Genomic DNA, 27,493 nt, shown 5'->3' on the forward strand with positions numbered 1-27,493 from the left:
AATGTACCTAAAATGATAACAGAGAGTGCTGCGTTACATGAGCGGAAGAAGCAGAAGTGCTCGTCTGCGGCATAATAAAAGCTCTGCGATATCAAGCTACACCTTTGTTTTGAATCAGCGACCTCTTGCGGCTAAAACGTACATATTGTGGCTTTAAGCTGCCCTCTGTAAGTTTATTGACATGCACGTGTGATATGTGTTAAAGGAAAACATTCTTATATACAGCAGATTTATTTGTGGTATGGGAAGAGAAATATATCACAAACTCCAACTTTTTCTTGACCCAAGAAATATAAAAAGGTGTTTGTATCTTGTGCAGCCAAAAGAGAAGTTGTAAAGTATTTTAATGCTTTATTTTACATCACAACTAACATAATGAATAGGCCTATAACACTGAGTGAAAAACATTTCTTACGTTTTGATGCCATCGCCAGGGAATAACCTGTTTTTGTGTTTTGTTTTTTTATATAGTCTAGTAAATGTGGTTTACTTGCATTGCTGGGTTATTGATTTGCATGTAAACCGGTAAATCAGGTTATTTCAATAAACTGATTTTTGTTAGTTATCAACACATTGGTATTGGTGTGCATGTTGCATGAAACCAGCTATAGTCTGGATGAGGAATGATACTGGTTTTATACCGGTTTACAGGGGGAAAAAAAAATGAATCTTACTTGGCAACAGCAGTTCCTATATACATACCCTAACCAGTAGAATAGCCTTAAATAATTATCATAGTCACCTAAAGGGTGGTAAAATAGTAGCCTGAAGGGCATCATACATGGTATGTAGCAAGCTTTTCTTTTGCTCTCGCCAAGTCTCACATGTACAAGACCAGGTACTTTTCATATACAAAAGTTTTCAACACCGAAACGTTTTCCGTAGTTAACATGTAGCAAAAATTACATCTTAGCACCGTCTAATAACCAGTCAGGACCAATAATCAGTTTGAACATGGATACCATACGGGTGTGAAAGTTATGACATCGTGACAAGCCTAGATAGTAGTCTATAAAAATAATTATTAGCAGCCCTAACTTACAGCAGACTTTCCCCATTTTGAAGAATTGTGATATGACATATTAATGAGTTGTTATTTGATAATCAATTGTGCTTGAGATCTTTTCCTTAAATGCATGAACAGGAATTATCTTGGGAACCCACAGAGAGAAGGGGGCCTATACCTTCTGGTCATATGCCGTTGGTCTGCCGTTGCCAAGCAGTGCCATCCTTAGCTGGAAGTTCTGCCATGTTTTACACAAAATATTACGTGACGGTCACCGAAATGTAAGCATGCTTCAATTCAAAAAATGCTTCAAAAAAGGACTTTGGTTGGAATTATCTGTTTAGATACAGTTTTATTCATCTATTGTTGTTTTTCTTTCTCAACAATCTTCCTTCTGTGTTCCAACATTGTTTTTCTTTTCTAACCCTTTCTCATGCCATTTTCACAACCTGCTGTTCAATATCACCCTCCTTATTTAAAGTCATTTAAGCCCTTTATTGTCATCCCATCATTTACATTTATGCATTTGGCAGATGCTTTTTACCCAAAGTGACTTACATTGCATTCAAGGTACACATTTAACATTTTTGTCAATTCTTGCTTTCCCTGGGAATCGAACCCATGACCTTGGCGTTGCTAGTGCCATGCTCTACTCATTTAGCTACAGGAAAGACCATCACTCATGGTCACTATATTGCATACATCAAAATGTCCATACTTCTCTAACTCTGTGTGTGTGTGTGTGTGTGTGTGTGAATGTGCGTGTGAGTGTGTGTACTTTATTGAGGTATTGGGACACCCCTCCAAATCCTTGAATTCAGGTGTTCCAATCACTTCCATGGCCACAGGTGAATAAAATCAAGCACTAGGCATGCAGACACTTCAGCAAACATTTGGGAAAGAATCGGTCGCTCTCAGGAGCTCAGTGAATTCAACCATGGTACTGTGATAGGTTGCCACCCAATTCATGAAATTTCATGAAATTTATTATAAAAAAGTGGAAGCAATTGGGAACAACAGTAACTCAGCCTGGGGCGGCAGTGGCTCAGTGGTTCATGTAGGTTGTCTACAAACCAGAAGGTTGGTGGTTCAATCCCCGGTTCCACCTGACCAAGTGTCGAGGTGTCCTTGAGCAAGACACCTAACCCCAGCTGCTCCCGACGAGCTGGATGGCGCCTTACATGGCTGACATCGCCGTCGGTGTATGAATGGGTGAATGTGAGGCAAAAATGTAAAGCGCTTTGGATAAAAGCGCTATATAAATGCAGTCCATTTTCCATTTTCCAAAGTTGTAGGGGGTCAGCGCATGCTTAGGTGCACAGTGCGCAGAAGTCACCAACTTTCTGCACAGTCAAAAACTACAGACTTCCAAACTTCATGTGACCTTCAGATTCAAGTAGCTCAAGAACAGTACATAGAGAGCTTCATGGAGTGGGTTTCCATGGTCATGCAACTGCATCCAAGCCTTGCATCCCCAAGTGAAATACAAAGTGTCAGATGCAGTGGTGTAAAGCATGCCAACACTAGACTCTAGAGGAGTCGAGACGTGTTATCTGAAGCAACCAATCATACTTCTCTGTCTGGCGATCTGATGGACGAGTCTGGGTTTAGTGGTTGCCAGGAGAACAGTACTTACCAGATTGCATTGGGCCAAGTGTAAAGTTTGGTGGGAGGGGATTATAGTGTGGGTTGTTTTTCAGGTGTTGGACTTGGCCCCTTAGTTCTAGTGAAAGGAACTCTTAATGCTTTCACCATACCAATACATTTTGGACAATGTCATGCTCTCAACTTTGTGGAAACAGTTTGGGGATGGCCTCTTCCTGTTCCTGCACAAAGCAAGGTCCATAAAGACATGGATGAGCGAGTTTGGTGTGGAGGAACTTGACTGGCCTACACAGAGTCCTGACCTCAACCCGACAGAACACCTTTGGGATAAATTAGAGCGGAGACTATGAGCCAGGATTTCTTGTCCAACATCAGTGTCTTGCCTCACAAATGTGCTTCTAGAAGAATGGTCAATGGTCATGTATGTATGTATGTATGTATAATAATTTTTGCTGTCCAAAATTTCTTACCTTTCCTATTGAAGTGCTTACCTTGTGCTTGGTTGTAAAAAAAAAAAAAAAAAAAAACAGTTTAACTTTTTGTTAAAGTGTTTTTCTATAATTGAGATGCCTACAAACACCATAACAGTTAATCCTTGAACTCTGATTTCTTCTCTCTACTTATGTGTGTTCTCTGTAACATTTGTATATGTGATTTGAATCATATTGCACAACACATGTCTTCAGAATGCATGTTTTCCACTAAAAATCTATACAAAAGCTACAGATTTTGGTGGAATGTAAATATATGTATATTGGATTCCCATGTCATTTGCCATGTAAAAGCAGCATCCACTGAATTGGAAACAGAACATGATCACAGAGTTTTCCTGTGCTTATATAAATTGCTTTTTTATTATGAGAAGTAAGAGTTGTCCCGACCTGACAGCTGTGTTTATCACTGCAGCTGCCTATAAAATATTCAGCATCCCAAAACTAACCAAAATGTCTTTTGCTGTTGGTCCTATGCATTCTGACCAGAGCTTACAAGACTGCATGCGACACTACAGCAGCATTGCTGAGACAGGGTTACTATGGGTAAGTCAATGCTCATGCACAGAATCCCTCATTTCAACTCTCATAAAAAAGAAACGTTGTTACAAATCTTTTTTTGACAGGTTTAACTGAAACTTTTTAATGTTTTATTGTCATTAATTTCCATCTTCAGACTAACACACGGGATAGACATGGGTATGGACAGCTGGTTTCTCTACATTCCAAACTCCTCTGCACCAAGATGGAGTTTCACACAAAGGTACATATTCACATTGAACCCATATTTTAGGTCACTGTTTCCTAACCTTTTTGACTTCAAAGGCTCTCTTTTGTATGAGACAATATTCAAAGGCCCTCCAACCAGATCTCATGAAAATGTAACTATTTTACGAGGTGATGATTTTTTTAGGAATTTGAATTAAAACAATATATTTTTTAAACTCCACCCATAAGCAAATCATAATCATAATAATAATAATGTGTTCAATTTATATAGCGCTTTTCAAGGCACTCAAAGTGCTTTACAGAGAAGGGGGGAATCTCCTCAACCACCACCAATGTGCAGCATCCACTTGGATGATGCGACGGCAGCCATATTGCGCCAGAACGCTCACCTCACACCAGCTGATTGGTGGAGAGGAGACCGAGTGATGAAACCAATCAGGTTATGGGGATTATTAGGAGGCCATGATGGACAGGGGCCAATGGGCAAATTTGGCCAGGATGCCGGGGTTACACCCCTACTCTTTTTCCGAAAGACATCCTGGGATTTTTAATGACCACAGAGAGTCAGGACCTCGGTTTAACGTCTCATCCGAAAGACGGTGCTCTTTATCAGTATAGTGTCCCCATCGCTATACTGGGGCGTTAGGACCCACACAGACCACAGGGTGAGCGCCCCCTGCTGGCCTCACTAACACCTCTACCAGCAGCTACCTGGTTTTCCCAGTTGGTCTCCCATCCAGGTACTGACCAGGCTCAGCCCTGCTTAGCTTCAGTGGGAATATGTACAGATACATATGTACAAATTCATACGAATTAGCAACCAATTTGCCAAACCTTCAAATAGTAAAGAAATTCCAATTAGAGTGTGTTTGGCCCTTCTACATAAGCTGCTTGAAAATAAACTCAGAAATATGATTTCATGGAGAACATTTTTTTTTAGTTTATTTTTGGTGTTTTTTGCATGCATGCATATAGAAAACAGTCTAAACATTGGAGCAGCAAATTTGGAGTCTCTAACGCTTTCCTCTAGCACCATCAACTGTCCGAAGTTGCACTTAAATGTATGTTAATAACTTTTGAATATTCATACAACAAAATATTCTGTAAGCCATGAAAGTTTTGTAAAAAATTACCAAAAATGCTGGCAGCGTCGGGCAATTATTTAAAAAAATTTAAATCTGCACAGCTCTGGCATATTGACACCAAACTTTCCATTGTCACCTCCGTTTACTCAGAAGAACCACACTTAAAATGTGCAAAGGCTGTTCTTAAATATAGTGTTAACTTGTTTTGTTTTGTACGTTTTGTCATGTGATGAAAATGTATGTTCAATTGATAAACCATAAACTTTCGCTGAACTGAAGTGATGGACAGCTCTTATAAAATATAAAATATCTTAAACTGTGTTCTGAAGATGAACGGAGGTCTTACGGGTGTGGAACAACATTGATGACATAAATTTAATGTTTGGGTGAACTAACTCTTTAAATGTCAGCAGTGACGGTTCAAAAATGGGCAAAACCACTTTTTGTTTCTTTCTTTTTTTCATTTCTTCTCCTCTTGACCATGCCAGGGAAGGGTGACTTATGAGCTTAATGTAAAAGGTCATGTGAATAATTCAAATAGAATTTGTTCATAAAATAGGAATTTTATATCCAGATTCCCTTTGGTTTCCAATATGAACATGGGAATAGTCGTGCTTAGTTTAAAAATGAAGTTTGTCTGTGCTCTCTTTGCAGCATTCTGAAATTCCAGCCAGTCTAGAGGTCACAGATGAGCTCCTGGAGCGTACAGCAGGAACAGACATCAATAATGTGTACGTGGAATTTGTTTCTTCTGTATTATATCTCTGCAACATTATCTTTTCAGACTTTGCACTACAGAACCCCTGCATTAGGTCTCCAATTATTATTGGTTCTCAAATATTAATTATGGTTCTTATTATAAATGTTGAAGACTATCTCTGCTGCTTAATATTTTTGTGGAAATTGTGATACATTTTTCAGGATTCTTCGATGAATGGAAAGTTTGAAAGAGCACCCTTTATTTTAAATGTGAAATATATTTCTTTTCTATTTTTTATTTTCTTACTTGCCCCAAAATTTAGAATGGTAGTGTATCATGGTTTCCATAAAACACATTAAGCAGTGCAAACTTGATAATAGTAAGAAATGTTTCTTGAGCAGGAAATCAGCATATTATAATGATTTCTGAAGGATCATGTGACACTGAGGACTGCAATAATAATGATGATAAATTCAGCTTTGCATCACTGGAATAAAAGACAATGTATTGAGTGATGAAGCCCAATACATATAAAAACATAATAAATATTAATAATGTATAATCAATTATATATGTACAGTGAGGAAAATAAGTATTTGATCACCCTGCTATTTTGCAAGTTCTCCCACTTAGAAATCATGGAGGGGTCTGAAATTGTCATCGTAAGTGCATGTCCACTGTGAGAAACGTAATCTGAAAGAAAAAAAAAAATCCAGAAATCACAATGTATGATTTTTTAAAACTATTTATTTGTATCATACAGCTGCAAATAAGTATTTAAACACCTGTCTCAGACCTGCCAACATGTTTGCATTTTCTAGCCTAGAAATCTAGACGCACCCTAGCGGCAGCAAATCTAATCTGCTGCAAGTGTCGTCTAGCAACTCTCAATTCACTTCTGAGCTGTAAAAACCAAACTCTGGTCTGGCCAATCACATCGCGTATAGAGTCGGTGGGTGGGGCTTAACATAATGACGGCTGAGTTGCGCTTGCGTGCTTCTAGTAAACACAGAAACTGGCGAACGGCGGTCTTTCGAATCAGCTTTGACCACGACTTTGGAAGACTTGGAGTTAAGCTTTTCTCTGAGAAAAGAACAAAGAACGGCACTGAAGTCATTCTTAAGAAGGGAAGATGTGTTCGGAGTTTGGCGGACCAGATACGGCGAAAGTTTAATCTTCCAACTAGCTCTGGTTGGTTGTAGCGTTATCCAATTGCGTGCACGCCGTGCAGAGGGAGTTTGAAAGACAACCGTTTATCCCGCCCCTCGGATTGAGCCCTGTCAATTGTGAGTTTCCAGACCAAACATCTTGATGTGGGTTTGTCTTGTCAGGCTAGTAAACAACATGAAAGCATATATCTGCCAGATCTCAATCTATTAAGGATGTGATGGAACAGGAGATTTGCATTGTGGACGTGCAGCCGACAAATCTGCAGCAACTGCGGGATGCTATCATGTCAATCTCTGAGAAATGTTTCCATCAGCTTGTTGAATCTATGCCACAAGGAATTAGGGCAGTTCTGAAGGCTCTAGCAAGGTGTACCTATTAAAGTGGCCTGTAAGTGTGTTACCTTACTATAACATGTTAACTTCTAAAAGGCTTTCTATCTGCTTCCTGCTCCAGGTTCCAGCTCACAGTAGAGGTGTTTGATTACATGGACGCAGAGCTTCGATTAGCAGAAGCTGGTGAGTGTTCAGTCTTTGGTGCTGTCTAAAAAAAAAAACGTTTTCTGTTTCTAGCTAACCAAAATCAGCCTTATTATAAACGTATAAGAAGTTAATGTTAGATATTGTAGTCTCCTACTAGTTTGGTTTTAATTTTGCCATGTTTTGTCTGTGTTTGACGTATGAGAAAACAACCTGCATAGGTCATTTTTCTCTGTTTTCTTTATATTCAATAGTGCTCCGCCAGCTCAACATGTCCATTGCTATTTCAACACTGACCTCAGGCCAGTGTAAACTAGCACCGCTCATCCAAGTCATCCAGGACTGCAGTCACCTGTACCACTACACCGTCAAACTGCTCTTCAAACTGCACGCCTGTAAGAGCTCCATCACGCTGCCAAGACTAATTCCACTGATAATACTAAAAGCTGATCAACAAAGAAAAAAGTTGTAAATGTCTTAATCAAAGCATAATCAAGCTTCTTAAAAGCTTTGTAGAAACCCTTACCAATGAGGCAGTTAAATCATGCTGGCAAATTTTCTCTTTTTTCACATTCATAGGACCAATTTCAATGTGCCATTATCTTAGTTTTCAAAATTGCCAATTTGAATTTGTAAATAAAATAAAAAAACAGATAATAATATTCACAATGTGACTTTAACATTAATGCATTTCTAACAAATGCTGAAATTGCACCAATTGGACCTGGTTGTTGATACTCTGGTTAATTCTTTTCTGTCAGGTTTACCAGCAGACACACTCCAGGGACACCGTGAACGCTTCCATGAACAGTTCCAGAGGTACCTTCAATCACTTTCATATTTGATTAAAATTATTTATATTTTTCTGTAGCATTGCATTCTGTATTCACCATGTGATTCACCAAAAATGATTGGGCTTTAAAGTGTACAACATTTATAATAACATGGCATTGAGGGACGTATTTCCATGTCTTTAATTACTGTGGAAAGTATTTTTTAGGAAATGGGAGAGGAAATGTTACATGTGGCTAAAATCATTCATATAATTCATGGTGATTTAATCAGCTGTCACTTCAAGTTCATTGTTCAAGTTCAATGTTATTTCTGCGATCATTTACTCACCCTCATGTTGTTTTGAACCTGCGTGACTTTCCTTCTTTAGAACACAAAAGAAGACATTTTATAGGCTTGTCCCTCTTTTTTTTGTGCAATTACAACGAATTAGAACTAAGCTTATGTATGAAATGCTGTATTCTGAAGCAATTCAGAAGCTTTGTGTAAGAAACAGACTGAAATATATTATTTACAGTAATCTGCCTTAGCGCTCCTTTTCATGCTCTTAAGAAAATGTATAATTTTATTTTAACAAATTATTCTTTTGTATAATATTTTCTTTTTGGTCAACATTTTGAAGGCAAAGTATGAACAGTAATAAGGATTTATCCTTTACAACAACAAGAACATTCAATCATCACTAATTCAATCGATAAATAAAACGTGCATATAAATACATACATGTACATAAAGAACACCTTACACCTCCAGGTACAGATACAGCAATAGCATATTTAATTGTTTATATACTTTCATTATCTCTATCATATCATAATAGAGTTATCATTAATGTTTTCTAATTAAGGAATAATGTACACCCAGCTGGTTATCTCAAAATAAACTTGCATTGCTTTGAAAGGGTTGATTATATGCTTATTACACAGCTACTTGCAACATTAAAGTACAAGTAATATACAAGTAAATAATTAGTCATGAAATAATATTGTCTTGAGTTGGAATATTTGATTAGGTCTTTAAATTCAAAGCTTTCGCAAAGAAAGCAGTTGCTAGCAGGCAGCAAGTTTAAACTAGACAGACATTTAAGGAATATGGCACAGTCATACCACTAAAAGCATAAAAGAGATTGATTTGAGATGAAACTGTTTTATAATCGTACCTATTTGTTATCTTATAATCCATTACAGTGTACAAAACAACCACTGCAAAAGGGCAGCAGCTGCGTTTGTATCTATAGTTTGTATGATACGAAGACGAGTCTGACCAATCAGAATCAAGTATTCCACAGAGCCGGGTAATAAAAAGTGATAAAACCATTTCCACATGGACCAGAATATAGAAAGAGAGTCTGATCATTTTGAGTAAATGATTATTAGTGAATGACGGAATGGCTTTAGAATATGTAGCGCACAAGTTACAAGGACAAAATTTATGATCATTTTATATGATGAAAAGGTGGATTCTAACTATATCCGCTATCCTTACTGTCTGTGCCGCTGCTGGGTTTCTTTTGTAATTTGGTCTGGCTCAATCAGACAGTGGTGGGCAGAGTTGGGTGGAATGAGAAAATGATCGCTAAATTTTCATTTTCATTTTATTTATTGTTTTCATTTTATTTTTTTTAACTATGAAAATGACTATCTTCTTGTGATATTAACATATTACTACCTCAAAGATTTCCAAAGAATCCCATGAAGATGAATTTTCTTTTCTTATGTACCGTTTATATGATTATTAATCATCATTATGATGATGATTATATTTTTTAGCCTCAAAACTTTCCTCAATAAAGCACGAGACATGCTATATTTCAAGAGGCTCATCCAAATACCTAGACTGCCTGATGTAAGTAACTACCTTTGAATTCTGTTTATCTTATTAAAACATGTGTATCACACGTACAAATACATCTTTATTCCTTGTCAGCATTATGTTTCTGATTATGTTTTTTTATTTTTATTTAAGTCTCCACCCAACTTTCTTCGGGCCTCTGCTCTGGCAGAGCATGTTAAACCCATGGTTGTGATCCCAGATGAAGAGGAGCTTGAGGAGCAGGAAGAGGATGAACCTGAGCCTCTGATAGATGTTAGCGAAGCACAGCCTATCATGGCATCTCAGCCAACAGTATGTGCAAGCAGAAACTAATGAGCATAATGATATAGATAGGGTGTTGATTTGTAAAGCTCTTTAAAGGTGCACTATGTAGTATTTTTGCAGTAAAATATCCAAAAACCACTAGGCCAGTGTTATATATTTTGTTCAGTTGAGTTCTTACAATATCCCAAATGTTTCCAACTATTTGTAAATTGTGAGAAAATTGCTATTTTAACCAATGAACCGGGACGTCTGAGGGAGTCGCCTGTCAATTGCGTCATATCTGCATTACCCTTGGTTTCCGGTTTTATTTTACAGAAACGCTTTACTCTTAGCAGTGTGAACAAGTGTCACAGCAGCCGCTGAGCGAACGCACAGAATAACGTCATAGCATCCTTTTAAAGACACTAAAATGTATCTAATATGATAAACAGAGTTGTGTTACCTCACACTCATGACCAGAAAAGCGGAAATGGCGCCGGCCGTCATAATAAAAGTCCTGCTGCTCGCGAGCCGTGTGTTGCACAACAATCGCTCCAGCGGCCTCTCTCAGCTCCTTAACACTCGCTCCTGCTTTGCTTCATACTACAGTAACGTTAGTAATCACATTCATGACCATGAGTCCTATCCCGATTCTTTTCTACCGGCAGTGAGGTGAAGACCACATGTCCCAAGATTCTGCACTCAAACTTGGCGTCATCAAACTACACCTTTGTTTTGAATAGGCGCCCTCTAGCAGACGGAAAAATTACATAGTACAGTTTTAATTGTGTTGGCACAGACCTTATCAAAGGTTGGAGCTTTATAGAAATTTAGCATGATTCTTTCTTGAATTTTTCGACTCCTATTTATTCAACTTCTTAAATGTGTCCTGTTTTGTTTTTTTAAGAGTGATATATTTGACCAGGCCTTTGGACCGCCTAATAATGGATTTGATGATAGGTAGGTCAATCTCGTTAATCATACAGAATAATGTGTTTTTATGGTGAATTAATGAAAGTGTGAGAGTGGTGGAAATGTATTATTTTAAAGACATTATTTATGTCTACAAGTATGTACTCTGTACTTCTTCTGTAACACAGAGACCTCCAAATCGAACAACTGAAACGAGAAATTGAATTGCTGCAAGCTGAGCTTGAGAAGATCAAAGGAGAGGTGAGACACTATCCATATTTTTTCAAGCATTTAAACCTTTGAAATTGGAATACAGACTTTGAGATAAAAAAAGACTCCAGACTAACCTCTGAAAACACTGACACCTAGACTTGCCTCGATATCATAATTTTCAAACCGGTATGGTGCTATTTATAAATGACCCCTGTGGTGTGGTTCAAAGGAGTAGTGCTGTTTCCTTCTGCTTTTTGTGGGTGTGCCGTTTGATGTTTCTCATACACAACAGAAATGACGGTGCTTATCAGTTGAGCAACAAGGTAGTGACACCAGCAGGAAAAAAAGGATGTAAATGTGACTATTTAGTCACAGTCTGGAGCCCTGTGACATGATACTGGCTGCTTTCTTCAACACGCCACTCAGCTGAATAAATCTGTTAAGATTTTATTTACATTTGTATTGGAAGAAGTTTGTCTCGTATTTCAGCTAAAAATTCCTGCTGTTTTTGGCAGCAACACCTTAGCTTGTTCAGGTGTGTTTGATTAGGGTTGGAGCTAAACTCTGCAGGAAAGTGAAATGAACAGACTGCGATTTCAGTATGATTCGGGACTGTAAACCCTGATCCGGCTTGCGTTTCCTTCACCAAGAGTACCCGCTTGATAGGCGTGGTGGTGTATGCCGGAAAGTAGTGATCGAAATCACTCTCGCGCGAAGAAGAAAGCAAAACAGTAAAAAACAATGGAGGACAAAAAGAAGATCTTGTTCCTCCTAATCGGCATGTGGCTTTTATGTATTTCAACTGTATTAAAAAATGGAGTGTCTATTCACACCAAGTGCAAAGTAGCGTGCCTTGTTGGCAAGTGCTATTCGCTCTAGCTTGGTCTAACAATGCCTGGCTGTGCCAAACAAGATTTTTAAAAAACCGACCATAGTTTAGCCTCCTCAGTGGCGCAATCAGTAAAGCGTATGGCTAATGGATCACTGTTTTGTCACGATCAACACGGCTTTGAATCTGTCTTTTGCAGAGCTTGCTCTTCTCTCTTTTCTCATCACAAATCCCACCGGAAAGGCATTTATTTTAAAAATGGAAATAAAATATCAAACCAAATTTTTAACAACAATAAAAGCATTTATTGGGTAGGGTTAGGGATAGATGTAGGGAGGGCTTTTAGTGTTCCTGCATCCATTTAATAATTTAAATAAAAATAATAATTTACACTGTTATTATTGCATCCTGTTAATGTACAACAATACTGAGGTGCAAATAGTATGTATCTGTCAAAACAAATGATAAATTACATGCAATTACTATTTATGGCAAAGAACTGCTACTTTATATATGGTATAAATAGAATATATCACTATTTTCACTTAGTGAGTAGAATCTACAGCTATTTGCACAAAATATCATCTATCGCTAAGAAAATGTTATTTTCACTGAGTGTAAATAGAATCTTGTTGCTATTAACACTTGGTGTAAATAGCATCTATCATAGTTGCACTTAGTTCAAATAGCCGCTGCTATTAAGAAATGATGCCACTTTTGTTTTTACTTCCCTTGTAGCATGCACAAATGACGATTTTCCTTCAACCATACTACAGTCTAGCTCCACCCTTTACGTAACGGACTACTGTGCTAGCTACCCTAACGGAACAGTCCCAAAATAGTGGTTCAGTATGATTTGGAATTAGGGTACCATTCACAATTCTGACAATGGAAATGACAATATTCCATACAATGGCATATTGCTCGATGTAAACGAGCCATTATATCCAAATCACACTACGTCATGGATTTAATAAACTTGTGTATGACATGTAAGTATACACTGTATAATATTGACATCTACTGAATCATAGGCTACGACACTATAGGAAATCTATCTGTGGTCGCAAGAGTGTGACGACGGCCGTCTTTGAACCTTTCTTACTGTATGACGCAGGACCTCCGTTTAGGAGCCACCACCACAGAAATTGCTGGAACGGCCCAAAACTGTGTACTGAGCATTACTCACACTTGATGTTTCTAAACACCATCCTAATCCAATTAAGCAATATAACCTAATTAGGAAGTAATATAACCAATAAAGCAATTCATAGCCATGATATGTCTGAATTTTTTTTTTTTTTTTTTTTTTTTTTTTTTCGTGCAACTTTTGTATTCTTTTTAAGCTTGAAAGCGAGCCACTATTCACTGTCATTGTATTGGGAAAAGTAACTGGAAAATTCTTCAATTTCTCCTTTTGTGCACTGCAATATAATCTCACCATTGTTCTTTTTTCTGTCCCTTTCACCCATATTCTACTCTTCGACCTCTGCCCTGCGTTCAGGCTCAACGCTATATCACACAACTCAAGTCGCAGATCAACAGTCTTGAGGTGGAACTGGAGGAGCAGCGTGTGCAGAAGCAGCGCACGCTGGTGGAGAATGAGCAGCTACGCATGGAGCTGGAGGCCATCCGCCGCCGCAACACTGAACATGAGAGCATTCAGAGCAACTTTTTTGAGGCAGAAAGTGAGTTTTTTTGTGCGTGCACATAGAGATTCTTAAATAAAAATGTGGCAACTGATGCTGATGACTTTCTCGTATATAGAAAAATCCCAAGCAACAGAGTTGCGTTATAATAAACTGAAGGAAAAGCACGCTGAACTGGTTGCCAACCATGCTGAACTCCTCCGAAAGGTATGACAAAAAATACTGTGTGTGTGTGTGTCCTTGTTTACATTACATTGTGGGTATCAAATGTCCCCATAAGGATAGTAAAACCTTAGATCACCTATATTGTGGGGACAAGCCAGCAGTCCCCACTTTTCAAAAGGCTTAAAAACCATACAGGATGAGTTTTTTTGAGAAAGTAAAAATGCAGAATGTTTCCTGTGAGGGGTAGGTTTAGGGGTATGGGGAGTGTAGGGGGATAGAATGTACAGTTTGTACAGTATAAAAACTATTACGTCTATGGAGAGTCCCCACAAAGATAGTGAACCAGACGTGCGTGCGTGCGCATGCAATCACAGATTTTTTAGATTACTTCTCTTTGTTTGCTTTTTTTTCAAATAATTGGTTATTTTGTTTTCTGGAACTCTAAATAGGTCAACTGGTATTACATAGAATGTATGTACACTGGTATATGTGCATGTTTAAGGATATGCAGTGGTGAATGCGCCCTTTAATTTTTTTAGAGTGCCGACACAGTAAAGATGCTGTCAGCCACACAACAGACTCAAGAGGAAATTGAACGAACTAAGCAACAGTTAGCCTTTGAGGTAGATAGAGTCCGACAAGAATCAGAAATGAAGGTAAGTGTGCACACAAGTCTTCCTTCACTTCAACTGTTACCGCGCCCAAGGACCGATTGTAACACTTCATCTTGTTGCTTTAGTTTGAAGAGCAAAAGTTTGATATGGATAAGCTGAGGAGGGAGCTTGAAGCGAAGAATGCAGAGATCCAAAGAGTCAAGAGTTCATTACAGACCTCTGAGACGGTATGGTTTCTAGTATTAACATCACTCTCAGGATGCATTTCCTTGGCTCATTGGCTTACACCATCAGCCGGTGAATCACTGTTATACAGGCTTCAGACAAGTGTCACACCTGGAGGGTTTTCCCATAGTGTCAGTTACCGTCTTGTTCCCTACTCAAAGAATCAGGGTTACATATGTAACCGAGATGTTCCAGAGCATTTGTTGAATGAGATGGGATTACTTTTTCTTTTTCTTTTGTCCAGTACACTGTATATGCTGTAAATTATTTCTATAAACTCAATTTTTTTTTTGTTCCCTTTAGACAGGGGAACAGCTGAACAGCTCCATGGCTGCACTTCTGGCAGAAAAGGAAAGGTTAGCACAGTCTGTGAGCAAGAAAGATGCCGAGCTATCCTCCCTGAAGAAGGAAGCTCAGCTGAAAGAGTTTTCTCTACAGCAGGATCGAGACAGGACCATCAAGGAGCTGGGAGAACTACAAAGCAAACTCAAAGAGAAGGTAGAGTTATGGGTTATGCTAATGAAGAAGACTTGGATTGATTTATATTGTCCCAAATTTTACAAGTCATAGTTTTTATTGTATAGAGCACAACATGGACTGCTATTGACCGCCCACTCAGGAAACATTAGTAACCCTTTAGTAACCCAGAACACCACTGAAAACACTTAGCAACCACCTACAAAAGCCAAGCAACTGCATCTATTTATCTACCTATTGAACTATGCGTGTGGTTATATGCTAGCTTCACATTTCTTACCCAGCGCTGTTTTGTGAGCTTTTGGCCTTGTTCTGTCAACCGGTGACAAGGAGCTCTGGTAATCACAACACTTGTTTTATTGAACATTTGGAGGTGAACAACATAAATTGGCCACAGCCGATAAAAGAGTGTCTCTCATCTCTTTTTTTTTTCTGCTATCACAACTGCCGTGCAGACTGTTCACACAATCTAAATCGCAGGCCAATGTTCTCACTATGTTTTCCCCGAAATCCTATTTAAAGTTGTACAACATTATTTATAACCCTTCATTTCACTCCCTACACTATCTATTAGAGGTGGGCCAAAAAAAACTTGCAGCGTTGCATCCTGATTCTTTCTTTAGCCATTTAAAATCAACCAACTGATTTTACCAAGTTAACTTTTTAACTGCTTTTGTGTGTGCTAGAAACTAGTTCTTGAAAGGTCAAGTACATTTTAGTTTGGGTTCTTGCTTAAAATGTGCCATATCTACACTCCTTTGGTGAAGAAGGTAATACCCATGCTAAAAAAACAACAGCGCAAAAGACTTGCAGTCATTAGAGAAAGAAGAAAGGCTGTGTCCTTGACTATCTGAAAATCTTTCTGTAACTATCTTTAGTAGAATGTCACCCATGTTACCTTATTTACTGCCTAGACATGTCCTGCCTAGCAGTTAGGGGTGAACCACTACCGTGTTTTTCCTTTTTCTGACAATAGGCAAAATTAATCAAAAGCTATTGTCTTTTTGAACATAAGGTGGCGCTGTCCGTAAACTTTGAGTAACTTTAAGGCATGATGCTGATTACACGTACCAGACACGCCAAAGTGTTGCAGACATACAGGCTGCATCTGAAATTGCAATGAATTAGTGTAATTAATTCACTACTACCAAAAAAGTTTGCTGGACCCCACTTTATATTAGGTGGCCTTAAGTACTATGTACTTGCATCAAAAAATAAGTACAATGTACTTACTGTGCTCAAATTGTATTACAAAGCACTTTGCTGATATTGAGGTGGATATGGGTAGAGTTAGAGACAGGTGTGGTGGTCTGGGTAAGTTTAACAGTAGGGTTAGGTGTAAGGGAAGTGTCAAAAGTATTTACAAATGTAACTACATAAAATAATTACAGATGTAATTACATGCAGGTATTTTTTAAAATGTAGGTACAATGTAAAAACATGCATGTACACAATAAGTGCATTGTATCAAATGATTAATTAAAATGTTACTACATAGTAGTTAAGGTCACCTAATATAAAGTGGGTCTGGTTGTATGTTGTATATATTAGGAATGTGTGTAGTGTGAATGTAATCCGGACACACTACATTCGCCATGTTGTCATTATCATGTGACCTAACAGCATCAGATGCGTCTCTTGTTTTCTTTATGAAATATAAGATTTGCTCTTCAAAAAGCCTTTTTTTCCAAAAGTTAAATCTTGAAAAAGGGGGGTTGTCTTATATTCAGAACAATACGCACAGTTGGGAAGATTACTTTGGAAATGTAATAGGTTACAGATTACAAGTTACCCTATTAAAAATGTAAGTAGTCTATCTATTTCAATTACTTTAGAAAAGTAATCAGTTACATTAATAATGTCCAGTACTGAAATGCTTTTTATCACTTGCCACTCTCAGACAGGTTGTAGCCTAAAGCTTTCAGCGGCAATGTGGATTGATGTAGTTTGCAGATGTGGTGCTCTGCAAATTCAAACGAGATCCAATCAAAAGCATCAGAATAGCTTTACTAAATGGCCTTTAAAATGGCAGGAGACCTTGTTCACATCAAAAACAGGCAAAACAACAAATTCATATTATTCAACATATCCTAGCTTTTTACAGAAAATATTCAGATGTACTGGTTACAGTTACTTTTATTTTGTAATTAAATTGCGTAATCTGGTTACATGTGTCTAGATACTCCCCAACACTGACAATACGATAATATGCAAAAAATGTAATCATGTCCCTTTGGTTCGGTATGGATACATGTACTGTTGCAGCCGTCACCTAGCCTGACAAGCCAGACCCACATCAAGATGTTTGGTCTGGAAACTCACCATAGACAGGGCTCAATCCAAGGGGTGGATAAACGGTTGTCTTTCAAACTCCCTCTGCACGCGATAGGATAGCGCTACCACCAACCAGAGCAACGAAGGTGAAACAGAGCTTGTTGATAGATTGAACATTTGCCGTATCCGGTCAGCAAAACCCAGAACACATCTTCCCTTTTTAAGAATGACTTCAGTGCCGTTCTTTGTTCTTTTCTCAGAGAAAAGCTTAACTCCAAGTCTTCCAGAGTCACGGTCAAAGTCAAAGCTGATTCGAAAGACCGCAGTTCGCCAGTTTCTGTGTTTACTAGAGGCACGCAAGCGCAACTCGGCCGTCGTCATTATGGCCCCGCCCACCGACTCTATACACGATGTGATTGGTCCAGCAAGAGTTAGGGGAATACAGCTCAGAAGGGTATTGAGAGTTCTTAGACAACACGGGCAGATTAAATTTGCTGCCGCTACAGTGCGTCTAGATTTCTAGGCTAGCCGCCACCACTATGTGAATGTAATACTTTCTCCACGTTTGTTTCGCGGTATTAAAATTTAACAATTAATTTAAATAAAAATCTGATATTAAAATTCCTGAAAATTGACCTCCCTATTTTGGGGTCACTGTAGCTTTATACTCGTATAGCAGCACTGTGCTAAGGTAACCTTTATGCCATGTGTTTGTAGTCAAGTCATGAGGAGCAGTTGCAGCAGAAGTTGTTGGAAGAGCAGTTCACACTACTACAGGCGACAGTCACTGAGGCCGAGAACATCATTCAGGACGCTGTCGCTACACTAGACGACCCCCTGCACATCAGCTGTTCCAGCTCCCCAGGTACTGCCACTCATCCCAATAAAACAAATATTTACATTTTTACTGACTGGATGATCTGCATGATTTTAGTAAAACATCCTCATATTGATTGTCACTAGATTACCTCATTAGCCGAGCAGAGGCCACGCTCGGCTCCATTGATAAGGTGCAGACGGGCCACTCTGAGTATGTGAAGAGTATGAGGGGTATGTTCTGTCTCCAACTCCTTCTACATTTTCTTTGTGTGTATTTTTGCATATTCTTTATTTATGCGTGTATGTTTTTCCTGTTTTCTGTTTTTGGTTCAGATGCTGGGGGCCTGGTTAGAGCTCTTACTAAGTTTTCTCATCTTGCTGCTGACACAATAACCAATGGAAGTGCGACGGCACACATGGCCCCTACTGACGACGCTGACCGTAAGAGCACACACTTATAAAGCTTGCACTCCGAAACATGTTCAGGTGACATTTCACTCCAAAATCTAAATATTATATTATATTATATTATATTATATTATATTATATTATATTATATTATATTATATTATATTATATTATATTATATTATATTATATTATATTATATTAATTATATTATATTATATTATATTATATTAATTACATTAAATAACACTTTCTTTTAAGGTAATTTAGTTACATTGTACTTACTCAAACAATAAGTAATATTAATAAACTGTGTGTAGTGTTTAGGGTTTATCACTTGTAATTATGCATAATTTACTTTTAGTACTATAGTAAGTAAATCTAGTTTAAAGTTATTTTTATAGTGATATTATATTTTATATTATGCAATTGATATTATTCACAACTAATATATTAGAGAAAATTTTGCCTATTTTTAACATTGAGAATATGTTTTTGCGGCATAACATTATTTTATGACAATTAAGCATATCCTCCAAAACTCATTACTGTATGTATTGCAATAATTATATGTAAATGTTATATGTAATTCTCATTTATTAATAATATTTTATTTCAATTGTACAATATTTTATTAGGGATTGCTGATGCAATCATATATCAAGATATCATATATCAAGATATCATATATCATGTAAAGGTTTCAGGTTATTGTGTCAATATTTTAATTTGTTTATATGTTCATTCATATAATTTCTCTTGCATAATATGGATTTAAATATTTTATTGTAAGGCATTGAGATGTATTAAATCATTCTGGATGTCATGATGTGTATCATGTTGTAAGGTAGTTGGCCTTTTTGTCTTATTTGATTAATATTTGAGTAGTGTAGATTTAAAAGTAGGGTAATTTGAGAGAGGTGGAGTTGAACCGGAGATAACCAATGTTGGACTCAACTGTGTCCGCATGAGCCAACAGCTCTCAGGTAGTGGGGTGAAATGTGAACCTGGACATATTTTCATGAGATTTGCTCTTGTAGAACTGCCTGAGGTGCAACTCAGCATGTGTATACTGGTGTTTATTTATAGGTTTGACAGAGCACTGTAAGAGTTGTGCCACCCAGAGCCTGCAGTATCTTAGGAATCTTAAGTCAAAAGCAACTCTGAGGGGGGCGGATCCTACCTCGATTCAAGCTGCGGTACAGAGGATTCTTAGAATAGCACAGGTGAGGAGTTGCAAAGCAGACACACAAGCTATATTCCAGTAGTTTAAATAGGCAGCTACTTTTATGCATCAATCTTACTTAAATGGAACACTTAATGGATTTTTATTGTATTTTTACATAGAAGACGTCTTAGTACCATTAAAACCATCCTGTATATTTCAGAGCTTAAAACTCCCTTATTATAAACAAAGCATTTTTTAAAGGGATAGTTCACCCAAAAATGAAAATTACCCTATGATTTACTCAGTTATATTAAAATATGTCCTGGCTAATCCAAGCTTTATAATGGCAGTGAATGGCAGCCCAAAATGTGAAGACAAAAGTAATCTATACGACTCTGTGGGGTTAATAAAGGCCTTCTAAGGCAAATCGATGGGTTTGTGTAAGAAATATATCCATATTTAACATGTTATAAAGTAAAATATCTACCTTTTGTGGTTGGATGAGAGATCAATTGTGTTTGTTTGATAAAGCTATTTTGCGAGCCCTGTTGGCAGTTTATTCCGGTTGCTGTTTTCCCACACGCTTTCAAACAATTCCCACATGTACTGACAGGGGAGCTGGAGCTCATTATAATATGCATCTTATCCAATCCTAGACGTGGGCGTTTACTTCCCAGTCTAAAGTACAGCACTTCCATAAAAACATTTATGATATAAAGCATTCCAGGCTATAAAACCTCCAAACCAGGGCAGAAAATAGCATATTACTTATTCATTATGATGTTTTTAAATGTAAAAGCTACGTGAACATCATAAGTTGACCTCAGACAACAGTATAAAAAAATCTGACACCTTTAACATGTGAGTTGCAGTGTATTGTGTATTGATTAAATATCATTCTTCCTTCTGTTCATTCATTGAAACAATGCCTTGATTACTTTTACACTTAAGGTTTAGTTCTTAGATTAATCATTTTTCTACCTCACAATAATGTCTGCTTTGTTGAAGACACATTATTTGCACACAATGAAAACCCAACCCAATAAACAGTACTTTATATGCATTTAAATGCTCATACTACTGATATCTCAATCATTCTTTTACTCAAAACTTTTCACTTTCTGTTTGTTCTTGTCCCTCTATATCCTGCATTATTTTATTTTCCATTTTCAGGATCTGAGACCGAAAGGAATAGATGTTAGTAAGGACGAGCTAGGCGACATGGTGGATAAAGAAATGGCTGCTACCTCTGCTGCCATCGAGGAGGCTGTTAGGAGAATAGATGTGAGTTAAAAGGGTACTTTAACCCTTGTTTTTGGCCATTTATTGATTACAGAAAACCTCTGCTTTCTTAAGTATCTGGTGTAAAACCTTCCTGGCATATAATGTCTGCTTATGGTAACATAATGTGACATGTTCGCAGACCTGTTATGGATTATAGCTTTATGAAGTGTTATGTTAGTGTTTGTGTTGATACTGGGTCACAGATAAGCACATGCAGTCATATTGAGGCATTAAGGTTATTATATGTAATATATATTTTGCTTTTGTTTTGATATTTATTTTAATTGTTTGGTTGTATAGGAAATGATGAATCAGACCAGGAAGGACGCAACAGGAGTCCAACTGGAGGTCAATGAAAGGTACTTGATTTGTATGCCTGTAACCAGTTGACTTGTTGAAACTTAAGAAAGTGTCACTCATTAAATATACAGAATGCTTGCTTGTGTCCATTTATATGCATTTTCTCTCTTCATTTTTTCTTCAAGAATCCTAAATAGCTGCACTGACCTTATGAAGGTAAGATTAGAACATGAAATTTAACATTTCGTATTCTATTTACTTCCATAAAAATGTTTCCATCCAACTATTTTTATGCAAATGTATGATATCACAGGGAAAAACCGCTGGATGAAAATGCTAATGCTCATAAGTTCTAAAAATGTGCTCAGTTGAGGCAGATAATTGTTTTGTCCAATAAGAAGACGTAATGTACAAACTATGACGAAATGCGTGTACAGAATAAATCCCAAACACACTTTGCTGCAACAGAGGGTGTGATTGGATAACCAGTGAATCAGTTTCATTACACAGCATCTCAAATATTGGTTTGATCATTCTGAAATGCCTGAGCCAAAGTCTGTCATCAAAATGATTCGATATAATGACTTCCCAAAAGCATACTAAGGCAAGAAAACATGGGCGTTAATTGCGTCTCATCTGTTCTCTCTGAGGCAAAAAAAGAGCCACAGTAGCAGAGTTGCCAACTTAAGCCCCATTTCCATCAAAATTACCCGGGACAATTTGTACCAGGAATATTTTTTTACAGGAACATTTTTTCCGACAGACCTGCTACTGTCTGCGTTTCCACCGCGGTCTAAAGTACCGTGAAAATTAGGCAAATTAGTCCGGTGATGTAGGACTGCGCACGACTGCTCCTCCCAGTCAGTGACGGACAGTAATCATTTTAGCGTGACAATGTCTGCAACAATAACAAGTCTGGAGGAGTTTCAAGCTGTGCTGCTTTTGCTGGTTATGTATTGGTTTCCTAAAGAGGTAATTAACAAACGGCGTAAAAGAGCACTGATACTAACTAAAGCGTATTCTGAAAGCTTGTAAAGCTAGATTTAAAATGACAATGTATGTTATTATCATCTATTACGGACATTGACCGTGAGATGGCTGAGAAAACCCACGTCATCAGACAGAAAGAGCAAGACGGATATTTACTGAACGCAGAACAAACCTCGCAAAAGACTTTTAAAAATGCCGGGTGAAATAAAATGCTGCATGAGCTCAACCAATCAGCATGTTCAGCACCCAAGTCCCGCCCTTGAAAATTCCTGAACTTTGAAATAGTACTACCTCGCGAGCAAGGCCTTTTGGACGGGGAAATATTTACCCGGAACTTCTTTTAGACCCTAGTTCCTGTGGCCGAAACACACGAGTACCACCCCAAATTTCCTAGTTCCTGCGGTGGAAATGCGGCTTTAGTGACATTGTCGCTAACTTTTCAGACCCCTTTAGCAAACTTTTTCCCGACAAAATGTCTAGCTACAAATCTAGACACTTTTTGGACAAAAGTTTCCAGACTTGCTGGTTCTTCTCTATGAGTGTGAGGCCTTGCTTTCTCACAACAGGATAACTCCCGATATCACAGCACAGCCACTTTCTCTATCTTTTGTGTATGATGTTTTTGTCATGCAACATCTATAAATCAGGATTTTAGCAGCAGCTTAAAAGTGACTGCTGGTTAACATGTTGTCTTAATGGGATGCATTTCAGTCACTATTTCATATTTGTACTGTTGTCTGAAAACAAAAATTGAAAAATATATTTTATTTGTAATTTGGCTGTATTAAAATAGTGTGTGGGCATAGGGAGTCGGAGATAAGTGAAGAAATGTAAAGGGCTTATACTAGACAGAATGCACATATGACATAATGATGTCATGAATATGCTAATTAATGTTATCTTACAACATCTGACAACTTTTCAAGCAGGCTTTAGCTATTATACTTTGAAAGAAGTTGGCAACATTTCACCGATTGCAGCAACTTCCATTTTTATTACAGGTATTTTGTGCCAATTTTTCCAGGAAGTAACGATTTTGTTCACTTCAACGATGGGAAAAAAAGTATTGGTAGTGCAAGTAGTGCAGGCAACCAAAAGTATTTTTTGTGTCCAAATGTTTTATGAGAGATTCCAATTTTGTTGGAATCTCACATTTCATAATTGAAATTTGCCACTTGATTTAAAAGAGCTAGTGATGTGCTTATTCAATAAAGATCACAAACTTCTATCTGTTGTGTATTATATTTTAAGGTGTCTTTGTTACTGTGTAATTACGCAAATTAGTACCGACTAATATTAATTAACCAAATGGACTTACTATAGGGTGTGTGTTTGTGAATATGCATAATTTACTGTTACTGTGTATCATTTATATATTATTTAAATGTTAATTCCCTTTAGGCAATTCGTCTTCTGGTGTTGGCATCCACAGACCTGCAAAAGGAGATTGTGGAGAGTGGAAAGGTAAAAGTTTTCAAATTATTATCATCATCATCATCATTATTCTTGTCATTATTCCTAATGTTATCCTTGGTGGTCTAAATTGTAGTTTAAAGTTAGTTTTAGTCTTTATTATCAAATGGAAAGTTTTAAAACCTTTCTCTGATATGCATTTGGTGCATGTGTAATTTCTGTCTGTGCGTGCGTGCGTGTGTGTGTGGGCTGGTAATTCCTACGTTATGGGGACAAAATGTCGCCACAAAGATGGCAATATCCGAAATCCTTGTCCTTGTGGGGACATTTTAGGTCCCCATGAGGAAAACAGCTTATAAATCATTCAGTTTTTTTGAGAAAGTAAAAATGCAGAATGTTTCCTGTAATGGGTAGGTTTAGGGGCAGTGTAGGAGGATAGAAAATATGGTTTGTACAGTATAAAAACCATTACGCCTATGGAAAGTCCTCATAAAACATAGAACGTGTGTGTGTGTGTGTGTGTTTGTTACCTGAGAGATACCTCAACATGTATTCTTTCTAGGGCGCAGCTTCGATAAAAGAGTTTTACGCTCGTAACTCTCGCTGGACAGAGGGTCTTATTTCTGCCTCCAAAGCTGTGGGATGGGGTGCGACACAGATGGTGTATGTATTTTTGCTACATCTTCGAGAGCTGATATTATTTTTGGTAACACTTTATTTTACAGTGTCCATGTTAAACACTCATTACATTTAATTACTATAGTAATTACTAAAAACTATGCATAATTACATGCAATTGACCAAATCCTAACCCTAAAGTAAGAACATGTAGTTCATTATTATTATTTAATACACAAATGTATGATTGCACTGTACCACAGACAAAATAAAGTGTAACCCAATTTTTTATATCCATTTATTTTTGGTAACAAATGTCTTCTTTCCCTTTCCAACAGTGATTCTGCTGATAAAGTGGTGTTGCACACTGGGAAATATGAGGAGTTGATCGTCTGCTCTCACGAGATCGCTGCTAGTACTGCACAGCTTGTTGCAGCCTCCAAGGTTGCACTTTTATATCATATATAGGGCAGTGAATCAAAAGTGATGTATTAGAAATGTATTCTGCATTATGATTTTTTTGCTTTGCCTTTTCATCTACAGGTAAAAGCTGACCGCGGCAGTAAGAAGCTCGGCACTCTTCAGCAGGCGTCGCGTCATGTTAATGAGATGGCTGCCGGCGTCGTGGCGTCCACCAGGACCGGGCTGGACCAGATCGAGGATAAGGGTAAGGGTGATGTTATAGGGGCTTTTGGCTCATGGTTCCTTGTGCTTCTATTCAATAAGAAATATATAGTTATGCTATGACACAATTATTAACAATTCTTTTTTCATTTTCTTCTCATGTGCATATTAAGACACCATGGACTTCTCTGGCATGTCCCTGATTAAGCTCAAAAGAGAAGAAATTGAGGCGCAGGTTTGTTTTAAGATTTTCTTGGTCACATGGAACAAAGGTTATCAGTGTATAAAACCAGGCTAATAGGATCAAACTGATTCTAGTAAGCACTCTGGCTGCTGCATTTTATATCAGTTGAAGTGTTTTAATACGGCTGCAGGAAATTCACCCACTAATGCATTACAACAATCTAGGTCTTTAGGTCCTGAACACATTGGCCCATTTATCAATCTTGGGTAGAAACGGGCGTATATGTCGGCGTAAGATTATGCTTACACTCCTCTCACCGCCTGATTTATGAAGCTGTGCGCACCTCTGCAATCCAGGTGTACGCAATACCGTAAACCTGTAAATACCGTACACCTAATAAATGCCGCGGCTGAAAACGATCGTCATTAGAGTAACGCCCCTATATATTCAAGTCTCCGCCTCCCCCACGCCCTCATTTTACGCCATGGACACACGGAAGACGGCAAAGAAGCAAAACTTCTCCGATGTGGAGATCGAGACCATCATTTGGGAGTTTAAAGAGTGGGATTAAATGCGCCCACAAAAACAAAATATGGACCCAAATTACGAGTACTGTTAATAGTGTGGAGGTTGAGAAGCGCACTCCAGCAGTTCAAATAGCTGTTTGGATGATAAATTACCTTTAAACAATTAGTATTTAATTTCGTATCGCGGCTCATGTATTTGGGTGTACAATAGTGATGATGTGGAGTACCATTCATTCACATTAATAATTGCATGACAATTTATAAGATTCTTCTTAGTATTATTATTATTATTATTATTATTATGATTTTTATTATTAATGATGCTTATTGTTATTTAGAAGAAGAATGTTTTTATTATTATTATTATTATTATTTAAAAGAAGAAGAATGTCCTTTTTATTATTTTGTCAGTCTGATTTATTTTCAGTCCCAGTCCGTGCGCAGCTGTCGGGCCTAACCCTGAAACGCACAGGTCACTATTAGGTCACTAAAGTGCACAGGCGAATACATATGCCAACAAATCAAATGCTTTGGTAAAGTCACACAAATTAAACATTGAAGTTCATGTTGCACAAAAATAAACACTTAAAGGGGTACTTCAGCGCTGAAAAGATGAATCTGTATTTAAACTGGGTCATTAAGGGGTCATTACTGGGTCATATTGTAGTAGAAATGTGAAATTATTTTTGAATTTGGTGCTTTCTAGACTGAGAAAAAAACGAAAATGTATTTTTGTCTCATGAGGATGAAAGACTACAATTCCCAGAATGCTTCGCTGCCCTGTGAGGCCATTCCCAAAGCCACCGCTACTGGATTACTGTGACTGAGTTGGAGAACAGACACTACAATTAAATACTGAACGTGTGTGTTCAATATAACGATCGAGTCGCCGCGTGAGTCTCACAGCACTAACTCAGATTAGGAGTCAGATTACATTTAACGTCATAAATGAGCTGATGAGCTCTCGTGATGAGAGCTGAGGTAATCGCGACCACATTCGCGGCATACATTCACGACGCGTGTTCAGTCTGGTGTGTTTCAGTTTATGCCTTTGGAAGCTTAACTTTCTTAGAAATTAATTAAAAAAGTTAAAACACGATTAAATTAAATAAAGTAATGACTGCAGCTGCGAGCTGAGCTGAATGGCTCCCTCTGCTGGCTGTAGTCTTTAGCCTTTTGCCAAACATTCCTCCTATGATGCAAATATCATTAATTTGCATCATAGGAGGAATTTTTCCAGAAATAAATTGCATACATCTCTCATCTCAGGGGGATATGAGGGGGGAAAGCACAATCATTTGAATATACTCCAGGGTTTCTACTGATACAAAGCCATATGCTAATCGCTGAAGTAACCCTTTTTATAATAAAAGTTTATAATAACTATGTTGTTGTTGTTTACAGTGGGTCATAATATAGCATATCTTTGTCAGTGTGTTTTGTGATGTTAGGAATAGTTTTTCTGCATATTTTCACACTAATTCAAACGTGCGTACACCACCTCCTGAGCTGGCGTAGGATTTGAGTGTGCCGTACGCCAACGTCCATATTGATAAATCTTAAAGTCACCGTGGGTTTGGGTGTACGCAAGGTGTACGCTGGAAATTTGGTGTACGCACTTTTGATAAATGTGGGCCAATGAGCAAAAAAATTCTAAGATGGAAGAATGCC

General features: G+C 37.7%; 1 protein-coding gene across 1 annotated transcript in view; it reads left to right on the top strand.

The window, feature by feature from the left end:
- Nucleotides 1-27,493, top strand: part of hip1rb (huntingtin interacting protein 1 related b) — a 59,608-nt gene that overhangs the window by 23,078 nt on the left and 9,037 nt on the right. The window contains exons 3-30 of the mRNA XM_067437725.1: nucleotides 1,145-1,287; nucleotides 3,592-3,648; nucleotides 3,779-3,865; nucleotides 5,571-5,647; nucleotides 7,240-7,301; nucleotides 7,517-7,657; nucleotides 8,024-8,081; nucleotides 9,824-9,899; nucleotides 10,020-10,178; nucleotides 11,038-11,090; nucleotides 11,231-11,303; nucleotides 13,589-13,772; nucleotides 13,852-13,940; nucleotides 14,438-14,554; nucleotides 14,638-14,739; nucleotides 15,041-15,235; nucleotides 18,206-18,353; nucleotides 18,452-18,538; nucleotides 18,641-18,748; nucleotides 19,804-19,940; nucleotides 21,056-21,166; nucleotides 21,467-21,525; nucleotides 21,652-21,682; nucleotides 23,858-23,920; nucleotides 24,432-24,532; nucleotides 24,826-24,931; nucleotides 25,031-25,154; nucleotides 25,285-25,346. Of these exons, the coding sequence (XP_067293826.1) occupies nucleotides 1,145-1,287; nucleotides 3,592-3,648; nucleotides 3,779-3,865; nucleotides 5,571-5,647; nucleotides 7,240-7,301; nucleotides 7,517-7,657; nucleotides 8,024-8,081; nucleotides 9,824-9,899; nucleotides 10,020-10,178; nucleotides 11,038-11,090; nucleotides 11,231-11,303; nucleotides 13,589-13,772; nucleotides 13,852-13,940; nucleotides 14,438-14,554; nucleotides 14,638-14,739; nucleotides 15,041-15,235; nucleotides 18,206-18,353; nucleotides 18,452-18,538; nucleotides 18,641-18,748; nucleotides 19,804-19,940; nucleotides 21,056-21,166; nucleotides 21,467-21,525; nucleotides 21,652-21,682; nucleotides 23,858-23,920; nucleotides 24,432-24,532; nucleotides 24,826-24,931; nucleotides 25,031-25,154; nucleotides 25,285-25,346 (2,810 nt within the window). The remainder of the gene's footprint in view (nucleotides 1-1,144; nucleotides 1,288-3,591; nucleotides 3,649-3,778; nucleotides 3,866-5,570; nucleotides 5,648-7,239; nucleotides 7,302-7,516; nucleotides 7,658-8,023; nucleotides 8,082-9,823; nucleotides 9,900-10,019; nucleotides 10,179-11,037; nucleotides 11,091-11,230; nucleotides 11,304-13,588; nucleotides 13,773-13,851; nucleotides 13,941-14,437; nucleotides 14,555-14,637; nucleotides 14,740-15,040; nucleotides 15,236-18,205; nucleotides 18,354-18,451; nucleotides 18,539-18,640; nucleotides 18,749-19,803; nucleotides 19,941-21,055; nucleotides 21,167-21,466; nucleotides 21,526-21,651; nucleotides 21,683-23,857; nucleotides 23,921-24,431; nucleotides 24,533-24,825; nucleotides 24,932-25,030; nucleotides 25,155-25,284; nucleotides 25,347-27,493) is intronic.

Source organism: Pseudorasbora parva, chromosome 3 (genome assembly GCF_024679245.1).
Source record: "Pseudorasbora parva isolate DD20220531a chromosome 3, ASM2467924v1, whole genome shotgun sequence".
Classification (NCBI taxonomy): domain Eukaryota; kingdom Metazoa; phylum Chordata; class Actinopteri; order Cypriniformes; family Gobionidae; genus Pseudorasbora; species Pseudorasbora parva.